At 45.0% G+C, this 23,153-nt stretch overlaps 1 protein-coding gene across 3 annotated transcripts; it reads left to right on the top strand.

Moving 5' to 3' along the window:
* The first annotated feature begins 3,019 nt into the window (after positions 1–3,019).
* On the top strand, positions 3,020–22,275 carry LOC120055969 (RB1-inducible coiled-coil protein 1-like). 3 transcript variants are annotated; one of them, XM_039004064.1, is made up of 23 exons: positions 3,020–3,378; positions 4,797–4,929; positions 5,044–5,170; positions 5,361–5,531; positions 8,809–9,011; positions 9,590–10,016; positions 10,212–10,382; positions 10,588–10,772; positions 11,016–11,202; positions 11,373–11,454; positions 11,586–11,650; positions 11,766–11,869; positions 12,027–12,159; positions 12,273–14,200; positions 15,000–15,192; positions 16,192–16,300; positions 16,518–16,833; positions 17,421–17,475; positions 18,633–18,680; positions 20,316–20,374; positions 20,622–20,749; positions 21,094–21,164; positions 21,361–22,275. In XM_039004064.1, the coding sequence occupies exons 2-23, from the start codon at positions 4,859–4,861 to the stop codon at positions 21,436–21,438; spliced, it is 4,911 nt and encodes a 1,636-aa protein (XP_038859992.1). In that variant the 5' UTR covers positions 3,020–3,378; positions 4,797–4,858; the 3' UTR covers positions 21,439–22,275. The 3 variants fall into 3 exon arrangements, with proteins under 3 accessions (XP_038859992.1, XP_038859990.1, XP_038859993.1); XM_039004062.1 differs by having other exon boundaries at positions 21,076–21,164; XM_039004065.1 differs by lacking the exon at positions 18,633–18,680 and having other exon boundaries at positions 21,076–21,164.
* The last annotated feature ends 878 nt before the right edge of the window (positions 22,276–23,153 follow it).

The raw sequence follows: 23,153 nt of genomic DNA, 5'->3' as shown, positions 1-23,153 counted from the left end.
TGCACAAAGGCGGAGGTAGCGGTCCTGCTGCTGGGTTGTTGCCCTCCTACGGCCACCTCCAAGTCTCCTGATATACTGGCCTGTCTCCTGGTAGCGCCTCCATGCTCTGGACACTACGCTGACAGACACAGCAAACCTTCTTGCCACAGCTCGCATTGATGTGCCATCCTGGATGAGCTGCACTACCTGAGCCACTTGTGTGGGTTGTAGACTCCGTCTCATGCTACCACTAGAGTGAAAGCACCGCCAGCATTCAAAAGTGACCAAAACATCAGCCAGGAAGCATAGGAACTGAGAAGTGGTCTGTGGTCACCACCTGCAGAACCACTCCTTTATTGGGGGTGTCTTGCTAATTGCCTCTAATTTCCACCTGTTGTCTATTCCATTTGCACAACAGCATGTGAAATTTATTGTCAATCAGTGTTGCTTCCTAAGTGGACATTTTGATTTCACAGAAGTGTGATTGACTTGGAGTTACATTGTGTTGTTTAAGTGTTCGCTTTATTTTTTTGAGCAGTGTATATATATACAAGAGTCCTATATCGACATAACCTGAAAGGCCGCTCAGTAAGGAAGAAGCCACTGCTCCAAAACCGTCATAAAAAAGACAGACTACGGTTTGCAACTGCACATGGGGACAAAGATCATACTTTTTGGAGAAATGTCCTCTGGTCTGATGAAACAAAAATAGAACTGTTTGACCATAATGACCATCGTTATGTTTGGAGGAAAAAGTGGGAGACTTGCAATCCGAAGAACACCATCCCAACCGTGAAACACGGGGGTGGCAGCATCATGTTGTGGGGGTGCCTTGCTGCAGGAGGGACTGGTGCACTTCACAAAATAGATGGAATCATAAGGGAGGAAAATGATGTGGCTATATTGAAGCAACATCTCAAGACATCAGTCAGGAAGATAAAGCTTGGAAGCAAATGGGTCTTCCAAATGGACAATGACCCCAAGCATACTTCCAAAGTTGTGGCAAAAGGGCTTAAGGACAACAAAGTCAAGGTATTGGAGTGGCCATCACAAAGCCCTGACCTCAATCCCATATAAAATGTGTGGGCAGAACTGAAAAAGCGTGTGTGAGCAAGGAGGCCTACTAACCTGACTCAGTTACATCAGCTCTGTCAGGAGGAATGGGCCAAAATTCACCCAACTTATTGTGGGAAGCTTGTGGAAGGCTACCCGAAACATTTGACCCAAGTTAAACAATTTAAAGGCAATGCTACCAAATACTAATTGAGTGTATGTAAACTTCTGACCCACTGGGAATGTGATGAAAGAAATAAAAGCTGAAATAAATAATTCTCTCTATTAATCTGACATTCCACATTCTTAAAATAACGTGGTGATCCTCACTGACCTAAGACTGACATTAAATGTCAGGAATTGTGAAAAACTGAGTTTAAATGTATTTGGCTAAGGTGTATGTAAACTTCCGACTTCAACTCTATATAACACAAGGAATAAATACATAATGAGTAACGATAACTTAGCTATATACACGGGGTACCAGTCCCGAGTCGATGTGCAGGGGTACAAGGTAATAGAGGTAGATACGTACAGTACATATAGGTAGGGGTAAAGTGACTAGGCAGCAGGACATATAATAAACAGCAGCAGTGTATGTGATGAGTCAAAAGATTTAGTGCAAATAGTATCAATGCAGCTAGTCCGGGTAGCTATTTGGTTAACTATTTAGCAGTCTTATTGCTTGGATGTAGAAGCTGTTCAGGGTCCTGCTGGTTCCAGACTTGGTACCTCGGTATCGCTTGCCATGCGGTAGCAGAGAAAACAGTCTATGACTTGGGTGACTGGAGTCTTTAACAATGTTTTGAGCCTCTGACACCACCTGGTATAGAGGTCCTGGATGGCAGGGAGCTTGCTTGGCCCCAGTGATGTACTAGGCTATACGCACTTGCGGTCAGTTGCCATACCAAGCGGTGATGCAGCCAGTCAAGATGCTCTCAATGGTGAAGCTGTAGAACCTTTTCATAATCTGAGGGCCCATATCAAATATGTTCTGCCTCCTGAGTGGGAAGAGACGTTGTTGTGCCTTCTTCACAACTGTGTTGGTGTGTGTGGACCATATTAATTCCTTAATGATGTGGACACCAAAGACCTTGAAGCTCTCAACCCACTCCACTACAGCCCCGTCGATGTGGATGGGGGCGTGCTCACCCCTCTGTTTCCTGTAGTCCACGATCAGCTTCTTTGTTTTGCTGACGTTGAGGGAGAGGTTGTTGTCCTGGCACCACATTGCCAGGTCACTGACCTCCTCCCTATAAGCTGTCTCATCGTTGTCGGTGATCAACCCTACCACCGTCGTGTTGTCAGCAAACTTAATGGTGTTGGAGTTGTGCGCGGACACACAGTCTTGTGTAAACAGGGAGTACAGGAGGGGACTAAGCACGCACCTGAGGGCCCCCCGTGTTGAGGGTCAGCATGGCAGATGTTTTGTTGCCTACCCTCATCACCTGGAGGCGGCCCGTCAGGAAGTCCGTCAGAGTGCTACGGGGCGATAGTCATTTAGAGAGGTTCTCCAGGAAAGACTGTGACCCGAATCCAGTGACATGCCTGCCATATTTCAAGTTTGCTAATGCTGCATGGATGTCTGCTTTCAAGTATAATGTGTAGGCAGGTAGCTTAGCGGTAAAGAGTGTTGGGCCAGTAACCAAAAGGTCGCTGGTTTGAATCCCTGAGCCGAATAGGTGAAAAAAAATATGTTGATGTGCCCTTGAGCAAGGCACGTAACCCTAATTGCTCCTGTAAGTCGCTTTGGATAAGAGCATCTGCTAAACTTACATAAAATGTAAAATATGTATTGGAGGTGGAGAGTTATCAATCTCGACATACAATGCCATATGTGTTTGTCGTTGGATTATCAAGTTGGTGGGGTAGATCATTAATTAAAGGTCCCCAGTCTATGTGTAGTGGAGCCCCTCTCTACCACACCCCTTCACATGTTGCAGCAAAACACAGCCATTATTTGTTCTTCTCCCAGAATGCACCTTGCTGTGCAGTGACGACGAAGACAACAACAAAACACAGCTGCAGAGTAGGGTGTTAGCTTGCTAGCTGACGTTACTTGAAATAAACCTTAAGTCTTGTCACATAACCCTGGGCAAAAAAAGATACCCGTAACAAACCATGCACATGTGTAGTTACATAGCAATATGAATCAATCGTAAAAACTAGGATTGAGTCAGACTAGCTAATCATTCCACACAGCTAGCTAGATTTTCGGCTAGCTTTCTAAATCCAGCTAGCTATTAACGTTAGCTAAATCGATGCCGTTAAAGCTAAACCAAGCTAGCCAGCTAAGTTAGCGTGCTACCGGTAGCTCGCCAAAGCGGAGGAGGAGATGAAAAAAAGGTAAGAGTTTGTCTTATTGTTAGACACATGTCAGTCATGTAACATTTATGTAAATAGGAGAGGGCACTTTGCGGACCCATTCACTGTCATGGTTGTAAACTTGCAGAAATATAACGCTAGTTAGTTAGCCAACGTTAGCTAAACTAGCTAACAGTAGGTAGTGATTAGGCAACGTCTGCCAACGCTAAGTTGTTGAGAAGCGTCAGAGAAAATTGATTTAAGACATGTATTAGTTAGTTCATTAACCAAATAGCTATTTCGATATAAATGTGTCTTTAGTTCGTACTTTTCTTTGCCTTTTATTTAGTCCAACCTTGACTTCAAGCTAGTTGGCTAACGTTAGCTACTAACGTTAATGGTCTATTACGCAAGCATAGCGAGCTAACGTTAAAGCTTGCTAGCCACGGCCGACGGTGTCAAGGCTTCGTATTTGATCGGCGGAGAGGCATACGGTCATGTTTCACATGTAGACAAATAATTGTTTTTTTCCCGCTGGTGCGTGCCGGGGCGTATTTCCAATGTTTTTACGTGTCTGTTGTGTTTGGCTGATCAAACCTCTAATTTAGTTGGCAGCTAGCCATATTGCTTGTTGTTTCTAGACCAGTTTCAATGTGAGACAGGCGTCCTCAGTCTTGTTTACAATGTAGTTCGCCGATGTTAGCGTTTGCTTGCTAGCTAGTAGCCACCATGACTCAGTCTGTAGCTAAACCCCCTGACTGCCTATTTAGTGAGTGTGTCCAAATGTAAATCTTGCCTGATAATAATTTTGCTGGACAATGAACGTTTGCCCAACTAGGAAAGTAGCAGCGTCTATTCACTTTGGAACAAGCCAGATGCTGTCAAATTGAAATAAACATTATTTAGTTGAGTTCAAGCAACTACTGAATTAGTTTAGGTTAGAAGCTCCACATGTGTGGCTGCTTTTTAGTTATCTTCTCAGTAAGGCCCGAGGGTGTGGTATATGGAAAATAGACCAGGCTAAGGGCTGTTCTTAATCGCGAAACAACGCGGAGTGCCTGGACACAGCCCTTAGCGATGGTATATTGACCATATATCACAAACCCCTGAGGTGCCTTATTGTTATTATTAACTGGTTACCAACGTAATTAGACCAGTAAATATAAATGTTTTGTCATATACCACGACTGTCAGCCAATCATTCAGGTCTCGAATCATCCAGTTTGTAATTATATTTTTGGGATTAGTTTTCTTACCAGTACAGGACCACTGTCTTTCAAAGAAAATTAGCTCGAGATTGTGATTTATGTGTCAATAAATGTCTTTGGTAGACTTGAACGAATTGTCTAAAATTTAAGGTAGCTTCCAGTAGTATAAATAGTACACAGTATAGAAAATCATAACCAAAAGTAAATACCTAGCTATTGTAAATACCTTTTTTTTTTTTTTAATCTTCACAGGGTGGTGTTGAATGACTAAATGATCAAGATAAAAGAGTGTGAAGATCGCTGGAGGATTCAACATGAAGTTGTATGTGTTCCAGGTCAACAATGGAAGCACTCTGACATTTGACACAGAGCTTGCTGTCCAAACGTAAGACCCATGTATTTAATCTTTCAGATTATCCTTACCCATTTTCTACTAGTCTCTATGGAAAATGTAATTTGTGCGGAAATTAAAACATTCTCTGAACCTGTCTTCTTGCAGAGTGTTGGACCTCAAACATGCCATCCAGGTCAAGTACAAGATTGCAACCCAGCATCAAGTCCTGGTTGTCAATGGAGGGGAGTGTATGGTTGCAGAGAGGCGTGTCTGCAGCTACAGTGCTGGCACGGTAAATTTTGGAATGATTGTGTGTTTTTGGAGGTGATTTTGTGTTTTTGGTGGGGATTGTGTTGTAGAAAGGAGCTGGTTTTGACTTGATTGATGGCAGTATTCTGTGCAAGATGCTAAAAAAAAAAAGGACGTCATAATTCCAGATGTGTTCTGTTCAAGAGTCTTGACACATTGTTTTTGTTTCCCAGGACACCAACCCCATATTCCTGTTCAACAAAGAGATGATTTTGTGTGACCGGGCTCCGACTATCCCCAAAACCACATTCTCTATTGAGAATGAGATGGAGCTCAAGGTGGAGGAGTCACTAATGATGCCAGCAGTCTTTCACACCGTTGCCTCGCGAACACAACTTGCTGTGGTAAATGTTTTGTTGCTTTCTGGTCTAGTTACTACTTTCTCAAAATAAGCCATCAATGTCGCTCTACCTTGTTTTACCATACTCAATATTACAAAAAGGGTATTTTATTTTTTATTCAACCTATATTTAACTAGGCAAGTCAGTTAAGAACAAATTCTTATTTACAATGACGGCCTACCAAAAGGCAAAAGGCCTCCTGCGGGGATGGGGGCTGGGATTAAAAAATATACACTGCTCAAAAAAATAAAGGGAACACTTAAACAACACAATGTAACTCCAAGTCAATCACACTTCTGTGAAATCAAACTGTCCACTTAGGAAGCAACACTAATTGACAATAAATTTCACATGCTGTTGTGCAAATGGAATAGACAAAAGGTGGAAATTATAGGCAATTAGCAAGACACCCCCAATAAAGGAGTGGTTCTGCAGGTGGTGACCAGAGACCACTTCTCAGTTCCTATGCTTCCTGGCTGATGTTTTGGTCACTTTTGAATGCTGGCGGTGCTTTCACTCTAGTGGTAGCATGAGACGGAGTCTACAACCCACCCAAGTGGCTCAGGTAGTGCAGCTCATCCAGGATGGCACAACAATGTGAGCTGTGGCAAGAAGGTTTGCTGTGTCTGTCAGCGTAGTGTCCAGAGCATGGAGGCGCTACCAGGAGACAGGCCAGTACATCAGGAGACGTGGAGGAGGCCGTAGGAGGGCAACAACCCTATAGCAGCAGGACCGCTACCTCCGCCATTGTGCAAGGAGGAGCAGGTGGAGCACTACCAGAGCCCTGCAAAATGACCTCCAGCAGGCCACAAATGTGCATGTGTCTGCTCAAACGGTCAGAAACAGACTCCATGAGGGTGGTATGAGGGCCCGACGTCCACAGGTGGGGGTTGTGCTTACAGCCCGACACCGTGCAGGACGTTTGGCATTTGCCAGAGAACACCAAGATTGGCAAATTCGCCACTGGCGCCCTGTGCTCTTCACAGATGAAAGCAGGTTCGCACATGAGCACATGTGACAAACGTGACAGAGTCTGGAGACGCCGTGGAGAACGTTCTGCTGCCTGCAACATCCTCCAGCATGACCGGTTTGGCGGTGGGTCAGTCATGGTGTGGGGTGGCATTTCTTTGGGGGGCCGCACAGCCCTCCATGTGCTCGCCAGAGTTAGCCTGACTGCCATTAGGTACCGAGATGAGTTCCTCAGACCCCTTGTGAGACCATATGCTGGTGCGGTTGGCCCTGGGTTCCTCCTAATGCAAGACAATGCTAGACCTCATGTGGCTGGAGTGTGTCAGCAGTTCCTGCAAGAGGAAGGCATTGATGCTATGGACTGGCCCGCCCGTTCCCCAGACCTGAATCCAATTGAGCACATCTGGGACATCATGTCTCGCTCCATCCACCAACGCCACGTTGCACCACAGACTGTCCAGGAGTTGGCGGATGCTTTAGTCCAGGTCTGGGAGGAGATCCCTCAGGAGACCATCCGCCACCTTATCAGGAGCATGCCCAGGCATTGTAGGGAGGTCATACAGGCACGTGGAGGCCACACACACTACTGAGCCTCATTTTGACTTGTTTTAAGGACATTACATCAAAGTTGGATCAGCCTGTAGTGTGGTTTTCCACTAATTTTGAGTGTGGCTCCAAATCCAGACCTCCATGGGTTGATAAATTTGATTTCCATTGATCATTTTTGTGTGATTTTGTTGTCAGCACATTCAACTATGTAAAGAAAAAAGTATTTAATAAGAATATTTCATTCATTCAGATCTAGGATGTGTTATTTTAGTGTTCCCTTTATTTTTTTGAGCAGTGTATATATATATATATAGGACAAAACACACATCACGACAAGAGAGACAACACAACACTACATAAAGAGAGACCTAAAATAACATAGCAAGGCAGCAACACATGGCAACACAACATGGTACAAACATTATTAGGCACAGACAACAGCACAAAGGGCAAGAAGGTAGATACAACAATACATCACGTGAAGCAGCCACAACTGTCAGTAAGAGTGTCCATGATTGAGTCTTTGAATAAAGAGATTGAGATCAAACAGTCCAGTTTGAGTGTGTGTTTGCAGCTCGTTCCAGTCGCTACCTGCAGCGAACTGAAAAGAGGAACGACCCAGGGATGTGTGTGCTTTTGGGACCTTTAACAGAATGTGACTGGCAGAAGGGGTGTTGTATGTGGAGGATGAGGGCTGCAGTAGGTATCTCAGATAGGGGGGAGTGAGGCCTAAGAGGGTTTTGTAAATAAGCATCAACCAGTGGGTCTTGCGACGGGTATACAGAAATGACCTGTTTACAGAGGAGTATAGAGTGCAGTGATGTGTCCTATAAGGAGCATTTGCGGTGTCAGAGGAAGGCCCTAAAAATTGTCAAAGACCCCACCCACCCCAATCATAGACTGTTCTCTCTACTACCGCATGGCAAGCGGTACCGGAGTGCCAAGTCTAGGACAAACAGGTAATCAAATGGCTACCCGGACTATTTGCATTGTGTGCCCCCCCCGAACCCCTCTTTTTACGCTGCTGCTACTCTCTGTTTATCATATATGCATAGTCACTTCAACTATACATTCATGTACATACTACCTCAATTGGCCCGACCAACCAGTGCCCCCGCACATTGGCTTACCTGGCTATCTGCATTGTGTCCCACCCGCCAACCCCTCTTTTACGCTACTGCTACTCTCTGTTCATCATATATGCATAGTCACTTTAACCATGTCTACATGTACATACTACCTCGATCAGCCTGACTAACCGGTGTCTGTATGTAGCCTTGCTACTTTTATAGCCTCACTACTGTATATAGCCTGTCTTTTTACTGTTGTTTTATTTCTTTACTTACCTATTGTTCACCTAATACCTTTTTTGCACTATTGGTTAGAGCCTGTAAGTAAGCATTTCACTGTAAGGTGTTGTATTCAGCGCACGTGACAAATAAACTTTGATTTGATTTGGTGGCAAATCTGATGGCTGTATGGTGAAGAACATGTAGCCGCTCGAGAGCAACCTTACCTGCGATCTATAAATTACGTCGCCGTAATCTAGCATGGGTAGGATGGTCATCTGAATCAGGGTTAGATTGGCAGCTGGGGTGAAAGAGGAGCGATTACGATAGAGGAAACCAAGTCTAGATTTAACTTTAGCCTGCAGCTTTGAAATGTGCTGAGAGAAGGGCATTGTAGCTAATCAAGTGTAGGATTGTTTTGGCATTTTTAGTGTGATCAAACTTCTGAATACCTTTTTATTATGCTTCTCTAGGAAATGTGTGAAGTTGCCAAGAAACTTTGCTCTTTCTGCGAACGCCTGGTTCACGATGAACACCTCCAACACCAAGGCTGGGCTGCCATCATGGCCAACCTGGATGACTGCACGCTGTCCTATCAGAAGCTACTGTGGAAATTTGACACAGCATACATGAATTATCAACAAGACTTTGAGGATATCAAATTGAAACTGACAAAGTAAGTGACTCCCTGCATAAATTTTAAGTTCAATGCAATTGGCAAGGGGGGGGGGGAATAATGGAATTTGGATGTGTTGGCCTACTGTGATACTTCAGTCAATAGGTTCAATTTCAATTAATTATTCAGGTTAAATGAATGTATCTCACAGATAGGGCTGTATCAGGTTATAGATCTCTGTGTGGCATACCACATCAGCTAATTATGTTCATTACATTTGAGTCATTTAGCAGACACTCTTATCCAGACTGACTTACAGTACTAAGTGCATACATTTTCATATTATATATTTTTTCTTTCATACTGGTCCCCATGGGAATCAAACCCACAACTCTGGTGTTGCAAGGGCCATGCTCTACCAACTGAGACACACTCTTTCTCTGTCTCTCTCGGTCTGTCTGTCTGTCTCTCTCGGTCTCGCTCTCTCTCGGTCTCGCTCTCACTCAGTCTGTCTCTCTCTCTCGGTCTGGTTGTGTGTGTGTCCTCCCCGTGCCACACTTGCATTAATGAATCTGTATCCAAAGATGTAAATCTATATTCTATGGTTGTGAACTGAGATTTGGCATGTCTTTTTCTAGACTGGGGACAGCAGTCTCAGTCATGGCCAAGATCCCCCTACTGGAGTGTCTGACCCGCCACAGCTACAGAGAATGTCTAGGGAAGTCCTGCTCCACTCCAGCCAAGGACTCCGATGAGACCGAGGACGAGAAGTCCACTGACTCTGTGCTCTGCCCCACCCCCACCGAAACACAAAGGAGCTCCACCAAGTTACCTATGTCAGTTTGTGCTCCGGGGGCGGGGGGCTCACCCGACACCGCCCAAGCCCAGGAAAGCAGTGAGATGACTGACAGTAGTGGGCTGAGGGCAGCCCTTCAGGAGGCAGACTCTCCAGAGAGGGCCAACCCCCCGTCCTTCAACGTCACACTGCTGGACTGGATCAACGTTCAAGACCGGCCCAATGACGTGGAATCAGTTGTGAGGAAATGCTTTGACTCCATCAATAGGGTAAGTCACTGTTGTTTGTGTCTGTATGTTGTCTTTACTGTGCCTGTCTGTATTTGTGTATGTGTGACTGAATAGGCCTCTGTGGCCTTGCCATGACTCCACAGTGTAATTCTTTATAAACATGAGTCCACAGTCAGTTATGAGAGTTTATTCAGAAACAGTTCGGATGGAGCCACATCATCCTTTCTATTTCAGCTCGACCCACGGATCATTCAACCATTCTTGTCGGAATGTCGAGACACGATAGCCAAACTGGATAATCAGAACATGAAAGCCATCAAAGGGCTTGAGGACAGGTTATACGCTCTAGACCAAATGATCGCAAGCTGTAACAAGTTGGTCAATGAACAGAAGGAACTTGCTCAGGTAAACAAAATAAATCTTATCTAAATTATGTTATTGTACCAAATGCCAATAGTGAATAAAACACTGCATAGAAATGTGCCTAATCATTCAAATGACTACTTGATAAAATTATGTACTGTATGTATACTGCAATCAAGCTTTTAGTTGAAAATGTGTTCATGAAATCTAACTAAACTCCCCTATTAATCAATCTATTGGCTGTTAGGGATTTCTGGCCAATCAGAAGCGTGCTGAGAACCTGAAGGATACGTCCGTGCTGCCTGACCTGTGTCTTAGTCACGCCAACCAGCTGATGATCATGCTGACCAACCACCGGAAGCTGCTGGACATAAAACAGAAGTGCACCACTGCCAAACAGGAACTGGCGAACAACCTACAGGTTCGACTCAAGTAAGACATCTGTTCATCTGTGTCATTTTTTATTAAGATGTTCTCCGTGCATCTTCATCCCAGAAGCCAGAAAACATACTGCTGAAAATCCCTTGAGCAATGAAATTAACCAAATTGCTCTACTGAATCCAGATGTCTAACTGGTCAAATACAGCCATTGAAAGCACGAAACGAACTAAGCTAACACTGTAGAAATAATGGTAACTTAGCCAAGCTAAAGCATCCTGACCACTGTGAATGCAGATGGTGCTGCTATGTGATGCTGCACGCGGATCAGGATGGAGAGAAGCTGCAGGCCTTGCTGAGGCTGCTGACAGAGCTGATGGAGAGGGTCCGGGTGGTGGACGCCCTCAGCACCGTGCCTCAGATGTACTGCCTGGCCGTGGTGGAGGTGGTCCGCAGGAAGATCTTCATAGGCCACTACAGAGAGGTCAGAGCACAGAACCATCATGTGACCACTTCTCAAAACCCAATCCCAACCCACATCTCCCCTCAGTTCCAACTTGCAGACCTAAAACAAGCCTCAACCTCCAGCCGGGCCTATAGATATGCGGCGAAACTCAAAATAGTGCTCTTCTGTTCTTCTCTCTCTCTCCTCAGTGGGCCTGTGCTCTCGTGAAGGATGGAAAACGTCTCTATGAGACTGAGAAGTATAAAAGGGAAACGTTTGGCAAGTTGTTCAGTAAGTTTCTTTATTTAATAAAAAAGAAAAACCCATTTGATGATATTTAACGAGTGTCCCCTCTGAAATTAACATACATTCATTCCTACCAACAGCTGAGCTGACATAAAGCTCTGTGATCCTCTTTGCAGGGAAATCTTTTCTCAGAAATCGCTTGTTTAGAGGACTTGACTCATGGCCCCCCACTTCATTTTGCGTAAGTAGTCAGTCAATTGTGTTTTTTTATTTTTTATATCTATTTAATTCCCAAAATATTGTAATCCAATCCATTTCTCATGTTTTTGTTGTTTATCCCTCTTTTATCGTGTTAGACGCGAAAGCCCAGAAAGTTTGACTTTGAGCTTCCAGATATTTCCCTTGGTGACCTGCAGTACTTAAAGACCTGTTGTCCTACAGAGGTGCAGCCTTTCCTCAGGTAGGCTGTGGTTTCCCTCTCGTGCATAGTGGAGCAATTACCAGGCATGCCTGCCTTATGTTTTAGTTAACTTGTGAACACTTGGCTGTATTATCTGTTGCGATATGCAGTGCAATAACCCAATATGCAGTGCAATAAACCTGCTACTTTTCCCCAGGCTTCCAACACTGTGTGACTTTGAGCCTTTGCACCAGCACGTGGAGATGCTTCAACAGTTGGTGCTAGCTACTCAAGCTGCCAGTGTGGACGAGATGTCTCGAACTATCACTGACTTGCTGAGCGAACAAAGGGTAATCACAATCTACAATGGAATATGCACTGGAAATAATCCAAAAGCACAGAGATCACTGTCTTTTAATTGCATATTCTTCACTCACTCCCCTTCTCATTTCTGTTCCTCCAGGTGTCGTGCAGCCAGAGTGCTCAGAGATCCACGGCAGCGGTGACCCCGTTAACCACGCGGTCCAACAGCACCCCGGGGACCACCTTTACCTCGTCCATGACCCCATCCTCTCTCAGTCTCCCGGGCCCACTCTGCCAGCCCCTCCCTGGCCACGGCCCCACCATGCTGGAGGACCTGTCTCCAGACAGCATCGACGCTCAAACCTTTGACTTTGAGACCATTGGCCACCCCAACATGGACCCTGTCCTGCAGCAGGCCGGTTCCCTGGACCTGGACTCCCTGGCTGAGAGCCCCGAGTCAGACTTCATGTCGGCGGTCAACGAGTTTGTGATTGAAAACTCGCCCACCCCCATCAGCGACCCCACCAGCCCAGGGATGATGGTGGAGTCGCTGTACTCTTCGGTCATCAACGCTATCGACAGCAAGCGCATGCATGACACCACCACTTTAGAGAGGGAGAACTCCAAGATGGCCGCGCTAAAGCTGAGCATGGAGAAGTACCGCACTGCCGCCGAGGAGTCCCAGACCAACCTGCGGAGCGTCAAGGATGACCTGTACCGCCACAGAGACCTGCTGCTGAAGGAGCAGCGAGACTTTGGTTTCGCCCTGAAGACCATGACCATTGAGGTGCGCAACATGGTGGACACCATCCGAAAGAGAGAGGAGGAGGAGCACCAGGCCGAGCTCCTCTCCCTGCAGCAGGACCACGAGAATCAGCTTCAGGCCCTGATGGAAGAGAACCAGGTCAACAAGAACATTGTGAAAGACGTGCAGCGGGCCATGCTGGAACTGGAGGGGCTGCTGGAGCACAAGAAGAAGGAGCTCACCCAGTTGGAGGTCGAGAGAGAGGATTGGGCCGAGGCAGAGAACGGACACACTCAAACAGCCAGGGTCCTGGAGCAGAAGATCAGCGATCAGGTCCAAGAGGTGCAGACCCTGGCTGCCTCCAGAGACTCCCTGGCCAGCCAGCTGGAGACGCTGCACATTGAGATCGAGCGCGGCCAGCAGAAGATCCGCCAGGAGCTGGAGGGGGCCAAGCAGTCCCACCTGCAGGAGCTGGAGGAGAGGATGAGGCACCAGCACCAGGCCCAGCTAGATACCCTGGCCCGGGAGAACCAGGAGGCCCTGGAGCATCTGGCCACAGAGAACAGGGCCAAGCTGAGCGAGGTCACTGACCTGCACACCGCCACCCTGACAGAGAGGGACTGCCAGCTGAGGGACCTGGAGGCCCGGGTCATCGAGCTGGCTGACCTGCGCTGCAAGCTGGAGGTGGAGCTGGCCCTGAAGGAGTCTGAGACGGAGGAGGTGAGGCTGCTGTACGAGGAGGCCAAGCAGGGGCAGCAGGAGGCCAATGTGGGGAAGGCCACTGTGGAGGCTGAGACCCAGTCCCTCAGCGAACAGCTAGCCCAGGTTAACAGGCAGCTGCAGGCCAAGAACGAGGAGTACGAGACGGACCTGGCTGAGCTGAGGAGGCTGATGGAGAAGGACCAGTGTATCTCTGAGTTGGTGGACAGGCACGAGGAGGAGAGGAACCAGCTCCTCAGAGAGCGGACTGCCCTGCAGCAGCAGACCCTGGACACCGAGAGGAGCCAAGTTGAGCAGCTGCAGAACCTCCAGCGAGACCTCGACCTGCAGACAGTGGCACTGTGCGAAGATAAGGAGAAGCAGCGGGGGAGTTCTGAGGAGCAGGAACAACACTTAAGGACTGTTATCTACGATTTGCAGGTGGAGAACGACCTGCTCGCCAAAAGAATAGAGCAAGACACACAAACAGCCCAGGAACGTTTGGAGAAAGAGATGGCCTTGAAGGCTGCTGTACCAGATGTCTTTAAAGACTTAAAGCAACAGAAGGTGGAAATGGAGAAAAGACTGTTAGACAAAATTAGACAACTTGAATGTGACCTTCAGGAAAGACAATCCTCTGAAAGGTAAGAGCTGATGAATGCCCCACTGCTCTCTACTTGCATTAAACAGTGATTTGCTATAAAAATGTAATTTGCCCTGTAATGAACAAGGTAACTATTTATACAGATCATTATTAGCTGTGACATTACCTTCTCCATGTGATATACTGTATCTAATATAGCAAACATTTGAGTGAATCCCACCCAGACTTCAGCCTGTGTTGACTTCAGTGAGCTGTAGTATACGCTGAAAATAGCACTTTTGTAATGTGGCATAGCTGCATTTTGGGTTGGGGTACCACTAAGTGCAATGTTTACATCATGAAAAAAGGGCCTGTGTTAAATGCTAGGGGAAACCAGCGCTTGTACCGTATACTGTGTCAAGCGTGCATGTGGTTGGATGTTTTTGACATACCTGTTGCCAAAGGGATTAACATGAGTTTAAGTTGTGAGGAGTTAGTTTTTATTTTGACCTGGTGTGTGTGTGTGTCTGCCTGCCTGCCTGTGTCTCTGTCTGTCTGCCTGTGTCTCTGCCTGCCTGCCTGCCTGTGTCTCTGCCTGCCTGCCTGTCTTTGTCTCTGTCTGCCTGCCTGTCTCTGTCTCTCTGTCTGCCCGTGTCTCTCTGTCTGCCCGTGTCTCTCTGTCTGCCCGTGTCTCTCTGTCTGCCCGTGTCTCTCTGTCTGCCCGTGTCTCTCTGTCTGCCCGTGTCTCTCTGCCTGCCCGTGTCTCTCTGCCTGCCCGTGTCTCTCTGCCTGCCCGTGTCTCTGTCTGCCTGCTACTTGTGTCTGTCTGCCTGTTACTTGTGTCTGTGTGTGTCCCTCAGAGAGGCAGGGTTGTCGGAGGTACAGACAGAGGGTCGGGGGTCTGATGCAGGGGCTCCTCTCTCCCTGGACTCTGCATTGCAGGAGCATCTGCAGCAGGAGACTGCCTCGCTGCACACCCAGCTGGAGCTCCTGGAGAGGAGGAAGAACGAGGAGATGCAGAACCTCAAGACCTCCCTCATTGCAGAACAACAGGTCAGTGTTAGGCTAGTCCTCCCCAGATCTTCAGAAGGTTCCTCTGTCAATATTGACCAGCACCAAATCTAGCACCTAGATACACTACAATTTAAATCCTATAGTCTGTCGTTTGTCTGCCTAAAATGTTTAGCTTTTATCTAATTGTTAGCCAAATGTTTCAGTTTTTTAGCATTTGTCTCCAATTAGCTTTCCATTAAGTAGGTCTAATTGTGATCCACTGGCAACTGCAAACAAACTGACCACTAGTGACCAATATCTAAAATTCTTCAAATACTCCATTACATCACTACTACTAAGTCTTAGTCACCCCATAATGAAGCAGGTCTGTGGGGCAGTATGTGTGTATTATAATTAGAGCACAGTGTTCTCATGTCATCTTGCTTGCTGGGGAGCAGTCCAAATGGGAATATGATACTGGTCACTGTGTGTGACCCTCTTGGTGGAACGTGGTTAGGCCTAAACCATGTTGTTGGGAGAAAAAGCGGTTAGAACAAGTCAAACATTGGTGAGAACACATTCTGCCTCACAAATATATATATTTTTTTACTATTTTTATAAATTATTATTATAATCATAGATTTTGCTACCAAGCCTAAGGTCCTCCGAGCTAGCCTAAGGTCCTCCGAGCTAGCCTAAGGTCCTCCGAGCTAGCCTAAGGTCCTCCGAGCTAGCCTAAGGTCCTCCGAGCTAGCCTAAGGTCCTCCGAGCTAGCCTAAGGTCCTCCGAGCTAGCCTAAGGTCCTCCGAGCTAGCCTAAGGTCCTCCGAGCTAGCCTAAGGTCCTCCGAGCTAGCCTAAGGTCTTATGTTAAAGTGAGCAGGCTTGATTGTGGTCTATTGTTCTGAGCCATGACTCAACCCTCAGTTGACTCACTGAGCCTGTCACCTGTCTGGTAGTTCTTTGTCCTCTGTGACTGCCTCACTGTGTGTTAACTTACCTCCCAGACAATGCAGTAGCAGTATCTGAAAGCCTTCATTTCCCCCCTCCTCCCTCCCCAGACTAACTTCAACACTGTGCTGACGAGAGAAAAGCTGAAAAAGGAACAGATCATCAATGATCTGACAGAGAAGCTGCGGAAGGTTACCCAGCAACAGGAGAAGGACAAAGGTACAGGACAGACAGACACGTACAGCTATGGCACTGAGAGAACGGAATGATTTCCGCCTTCTGAAAACTTAATGTGCTGGATATACTGAAACTAGATTGCATTTTCTATGCTGTTATTGGTTTGTGGTTCGTTCAATCCTTGAATATGTTGGTTGATTGTATTGAAAGTCAGTCTTGCTGCAGTCCAGTCATGCTGATATGTTCACTGTGTCTCCAGGTCTAATAGAGACACTGTCTGAAGACCGGGCCATCGTCATGCAGGAGAAGAAGCAGTTGGAGGAGGACCTGAACCGGCTGCGCAGCACTGCCCTGGTGTCCTCGGCCTACTACAGCCCTAACCTCTTAGCTCTGGAGCCCACTGGAGCCGGGCCTGGACCTGGGCTTTGTCCTGGTCCTGGGACTGAAGTTGAGGTTGGGGCTGGAGCCTGCTACTCGGAGCCCTTCCTTGACACAGACAGACTGGCCTCTGTGGCCGCCATCAGAGAGGACGACAAGGTGGACTCAGCTGTGGAGGCCAGTATGGTGACCGTACAGTAAGCATCTCCCAAACATAAATAGTCCAATAAACAGTGACTCATAATAACCCCCTAACATCGCAATGAATCTGTCATTTTATAGAAATAAGTTAAGCTTTGACAGATCTACTTGTCAAAATATTTGTCTAATGGTACTTGTTTAAACTTGGAGACTTATTTGGTTGAACTGAGGACAGTGACGGCCTTTGAAAGGCATTAGACCAATTTATGAATAGAAGTTGTAAGCTGTCAAAGAATAATGTTGAAGATAGTAGTAGCATGTCAGTTTGAATGTGTAAAAGATTAAGAAGGATGTTGAAAGTACTTGTTTGAGATAGCCAGACAAGGATGGACAACGTGAGGACAAATAAGACAGAACAAGGGAGGCTAGGATTAGAAAATGTAAGTTATTTATTTATTTTTACTTTTAACTACAATCAAGCAGGCTAGCAATCATTATTACCCCAGAGAAGGTCACTCTAAATTCATATTTATGCTTGTTGAATCTTCATATTTCAGAGTAAGAATTTGTTTGAATGATTCTCAAATGTGTTAAAAGCTGTCACCACAGTGATCTGATTATTCATCCGTTGTTTCCTTATCAGCGATAACATCCTGATGATGTCCGAGGAGAAACAGCGGATACTGTTACTTGAGAGGGTGAGTAGACACCTCTATGACAGGTCCCAACAGGTCCCATACGTGCTCAATGGGATTGAGATCTGGGCTCTTGGCTGGCCATGGCAGAACACTGAAATTCCTGTCTTGCAGGAAATCACGCACAGAACAAGCAGTATGGCTGGTGGCATTGTCATGCTGGAGGGTCATGTCAGGATGAGCCTGCAGGAAGGGTGCCACATGAGGGAGGAGGATGTCTTCCCTGTAACACACAGCATTGAGATTTCCTGCAATGGCAACAAGCTCAGTCCAATGATGCTGTGACACACCACCCCAGACCATGACGGACACTCCACCTCCAAATCGATCCAGCTCCAGAGTACAGGCCTCGATGTAACGCTCATTCCTTCGACGATGAACGCATATCCGATCATCACCCCTGGTGAGACAAAACCGCGACAGTGAAGAGCACTTTTTGCCAGTCCTGTCTGGTCCAGCGACGGTGGGTTTGTGCCCATCTTTTGTGCCCGTCTGGTGAGGACCTGCCTTACAACAGGCCTACAAGCCCTCAGTCCAGCCTCTCTCAGCCTATTGCGGACAGTCTGAGCACTGATGGAGGGATCGTGCGTTCCTGGTGTAACTCGGGCAGTTGTTGCCATCCTGTACCTGTCCCGCAGGTATGATGTTCGGATGTACCGATTCTGTGCTGGTGTTACACGTGCTCTGCCACTGCGAGGATGATCAGCTGTCCGTCCTCTCTCCCTGTAGCGCTGTCTTAGGCGTCTCACAGTACGGACATTGCAATTTATTGCCCTGCCCACATCTGCAGGCCTCATGCAGATGAGCAGGGACCCTGGGTATCTTTCTTTTGGCATTTTTCAGTCAGTAGAAAGGCCTCTTTAGTGTCCTAAGCTTTCATAACTGTGACCTTATTTGCCTACCGTCTGTAAGCTGTTAGTGTCTTAACGACCGTTCCACAGGTGCATGTTCATTAATTGTTTATGGGTTCATTGAACAAGCATGGGAAACAGTGTTTAAACCCTTTACAATGGCGATCTGTGAAGTTATTTGGATTTTTACGAATGATCTTTGAAAGACAGGGTCCTGAAAAAGGGACATTTCTTTTTTTTGTTGAGTTTATATGGGTTGTTCTAGAGTTTGTCCTGAGTTTTGTCCTAACGTGTGCTGTCATATTTCAGACTTTACATATGAAGGAAGAGGAAAACAAGCGCCTCAGTCAAAGACTGGTAGGTTTGATTCAATTTGATGACTGATTAGAAAATGTGGAAATGTTGCTGTTAATATAATGTGATTGTTTAACTGTTCTAGGGCAGATATACAACCAGATATTGCCATTTCTTGATACATACATTTTTTACATGGTTTCCATGTGTATAGTTGTCTGGCCCGATTTTGATAAAACTTGGGTGAATGATGCATTTTGCCGTAGACATACGGCATTTACAAAATTACACTGATAGACCCAATGGAGGTGCTATAGGAATCAACTGAAATTCTAAACTTTCAGCATCCGTATCTCCTGTACCGTTTGAGCTTGAATTGTTGTCACTAATTGGCGCTGCATCATTTGTGGGGGACAGCATATTTACTATTGCCTTGTTACTTATGGATATACACTCATTGGCCAGTTTGTTGGGTACACCCATATTGTACTGGGTCGGACCCCCCTTTGCCTCCAGAACAGCCTGAGTTCTTTGGGGCATGGAAACATTGCTCAATTGGTATCAAGGGACCTAACGTGTGCCAGGAAAACATTCCCCACATCATTACACTACTGCCACCAGCCTGTATCATTGACACCAGGCTGGATGGGGCCATGGACTCATGCTGCTTAGGCCAAATCCTGACTCTGTCATCAGCATCACGCAACAGGAACTGGGATTCTGTTTTTCTTTTCTTCAATTGTCCAGTGTTGGTGTTAGTGTGCCACTGGAGCGGCTTCTTCTTGTTTTTAGCTGATAGGAGTGGAACCCGGTGTAGTCGTCTGCTGTAATAGCCCGTCCGTGACAAGGACTGACGAGTTGTGCGTTCCAAGATGCTGTTCTGCACACCACTGTTGCACTGCGCTGTTATTTGCCCATTTGTGACTTGCCTGTTAGCTTACACGATTCTTGCCATTCTCCTTCGACCTCTCGTCAACGAGCTGTTTTTGCCCACAGGACTGCCGCTGAGTGGATGTTTTTTGTTTGTCGCACCATTCTCTGTAAACCCTAGACACTGTTGTGCGTGAAAAGCCCAGGAGGCCGGCAATTTCTGAGATACTGGAACCAGAGCACCTGCCACTGATGATCATACCATGCTCAAAAGTCGCTTAGGTCACTCGTTTTGCCCATTCTAACGTTCACTCGAGCAGTAACTGAATGCCTCTCCTCCTGTCTGCCTGTGTTATATAGCAAGCCACGGCCACATGACTCACTGTCTGTAGGAGCGAACCATTTTTATGAATGGGGTGGAGTACCTAATAATCTGTATTAGTGTATATCCCATTTGAATTCATTTAGCTTAGACACAGGTATTGTCAGTGTACCCCAGTCTATTTTACCCCAGCACCACTAGATGGCAGTAGCATCAAAGCTTATGTCCCTGTCCAGCAGACCTAGGAGATTTCTGAGCCCTAACAGTAACTTCCTCCATCAAAAGGAAAATCAATACAGTCCTTCAGGCAGTTAAACATATTGCACCATTATTGCACACATACCTTAAAAATAAGTGCCAAAACGTGTATGTTCCAGCAAATACATTTCACGCCATACGGTGGTGGTATTGACAGCTGCCATGCAAAGATCAGTCAGACTAGGAAAGCATCCATGACCAGCAGTGTCAAGAAGATCATACTCACCATTACCTTTCTCTCTTTGTAGATGTCTCAAAGCATGTCCTCGGTGTCGTCACGGCATTCAGAGAAAATCGCCATCAGAGAGTAAGCTTATAAGATTGCCACAAGTGCTGATGTGTAGAGTGTGTAGATACAGTGCTTGTACGTTTTCTCCTTTGTAAAAAATGAAATGAGTTTTCTCCAGCAAATCTCTGTTTTTCATCAGTATGAACATCAAAGCTTTTTTATGTGTTTTTTATTTCATTTTTGTCTCTTAATATCTGGTTCATCCTTTTGTTGTATCTAGTATCTAGCACCATTTTGTGTCAAGGTTGACCTCTGTCCTTTTCAGTTTCCAGGTTGGTGACTTGGTTCTGATCATCCTAGATGAAAGGCATGACAACTATGTACTGTTCACCGTGGGTCCCACCCTGTACTTCCTCCACTCCGAGTCCCTCACTGCACTGGACCTCAAACCAGGTCAGACAATCACCATAGCCTATACTTAAAAAACAATATGTAGCTAAGTTATTATAGAATATTTAGTTACTAAGTTATAATATACAAAGTTATATACAATTTTAACTTTTGTTGCGTAGATACAAAGTTGCGTACAATTATACAAATTTTTGTATAAATGAAGATATGTTTTGTCGAACAAGTTGTGCAAAAAACAAGCATTTATCTGCTCTTTACAAACTCTAAATATTGGTGAATTTATTAACTTGGACAACTGAATTGGAGTAAGCTATGTCAAAATGTTTGTGTATTGATTGTATTGGTTTTATTCTGTCAATCGCTGACAGATCCTATGTTTACTTCAGCATCAGGAGCCTCAAGACGCCCGTGGGTTCTTGGAAAAGTGATGGAGAAGGAATATTGCCAGGCGAAAAAGGTAATTAGTATATAGGTAATGAATTGTAATAGTCATTTAATAGTCCAGTAGTATAGCACAGTATATTTTCTTAATATAGATTGTCATTAAAGAAGGTAAAATGATAATTATAATAGTAAATTAATAACCGACTAAAATAATCAACAATCAAAGGGTGACGTTTTAAAAACATGTATGTGGTGACTGTTTCCCTTAGGCTCAAAACCGGTTCAAAGTTCCTTTGGGCACCAAGTTCTACAGGGTGAAAGCTGTTTCATGGAACAAGAAAGTATAATATAGCCAAGTTATGATCTAAAATGTATGTTTATATTGCATAAAGTTTTAAATAGACTCTCACATCATTCATAAATACATCTCTTATCAACTTGAAAATGAAAAGAAAGATGATAATCAGGCTATTATTTGGGCTTTCAGTTCAACATCCCATCAACCCTCTCTCTTTTTAATCCAGAAGATTTGTTATTGTGGACCAAACGCTATTTCTTTATTAGGGCATGGCCCTAAACACTGGCAGAAAGCATTCATACCTGGGTGTAAATTGAACAAAAAGTATTTGGATGTTTATATATTTCATTCATTATCAGCATTTGTCCTCTTTGTGGAAAATACTGTATCATTACCAACAACAAATGAAAATATACATTTATTATAAATGTTTATGAAGGAATGTTCATGGCATGCATATTGATATATTTTCTTTGATTTCACTTATCCAGTTAAATGTCGTAGTTGGAAGTGTAGTCAATGCTGTTTGTTACTCACAGCGCAGTATGGCCCTGTGTTAATACTGACATGTACATTTTGGCCGACTGGTGAAAGCGGTCGTCATTGCAATCCTTGAAAATGCACTTTCAAAAAAACAATGCTTTTTGTTGATTCAAAAGGGAAGGAATTGTGCTGACAAATAAAATAAATACGTAAAAATGAACTACAACAGCTCAAAACTTCCCGCTGTCATAGAATATTGATATGTAGAAAGGAATACTTTGCTTGTGACTGTGTTTCATTACTGGATGACATTGTACATTACCCATCATTCAAATCACACAAGTAACAATAAATGACTGTATTGTAAAAGAATTTAGAGTTTTGAAACAATAAAAGATTGACCCCAAAAAACTTTACTCCACTGTTATTTCTATACATAACTGAAATACTCACCCATAAAAGCATTGGTGGTTTACAAAATATTTACACACAAAATATAAGACATAAAGACATGACAGATTATGTTTTAAAAAGATGCAATTCAGTAAAGTATGACATAAAATTTCCATGATGAGCAACATCTCAAAGTGCAGCATTAGAGAGAATATCATATATCGAATATACCTCTAATGACCTGATTTCTAAAGCTCATTTATAGAAATCATGTCACTGAGCTGATCCTGCCTTTAGAATGCTCATAAGGACATAGGAAGGAAAATGCTACTTCTGTAGTTAAAGGACAAGCAACGCATTCATTACACTTAGTGACAACCTGCCTGTTTTAAAACCTGGTTTGTTGGCTCTTCAGGAAATATAGTAGGCCAATATTAATGCTCACTATCTAAGGACATTTAATTAGAATATTTTCATTGTACAACAACAATCATTGATAAGAGACCAAAGAAAAAGGTTCTTTATTGCTATGGATTTATTTTAATGGCATGGTGTTTTCCCCCACCAGTATGACCAATTGAAAAATTACAAATAGACAAAGAAAATGTGTAACGTTTTGATAATAGCAGTTGTTTCAGAAATCATTGGTTTGGAAATCCGTGTAAGTTCCCACAAGCTATAAAGAAAATACATTCTTATTTGATTTAGAATTTCTGCTTTTGTGGAAGGCATTAGCTAACGTGGCAGTAGTGTTGGCATGCTATGGCAGGAAACAGACTTCAAAAAGGCTTCAAATCAGGACCCAAGAACGGTGCGGCCCTCATGGAGGAGGAAGCGCACCAACATCACTTTCCCAGATCACAGCAGGGAGCATCGCAGCTCTCTGCA

This window comes from Salvelinus namaycush, chromosome 11, assembly GCF_016432855.1.
Source record: "Salvelinus namaycush isolate Seneca chromosome 11, SaNama_1.0, whole genome shotgun sequence".
Classification (NCBI taxonomy): domain Eukaryota; kingdom Metazoa; phylum Chordata; class Actinopteri; order Salmoniformes; family Salmonidae; genus Salvelinus; species Salvelinus namaycush.
Note: the sequence above shows the minus strand (reverse complement) of the source record. Positions and strands in the feature narration are given on the sequence as shown.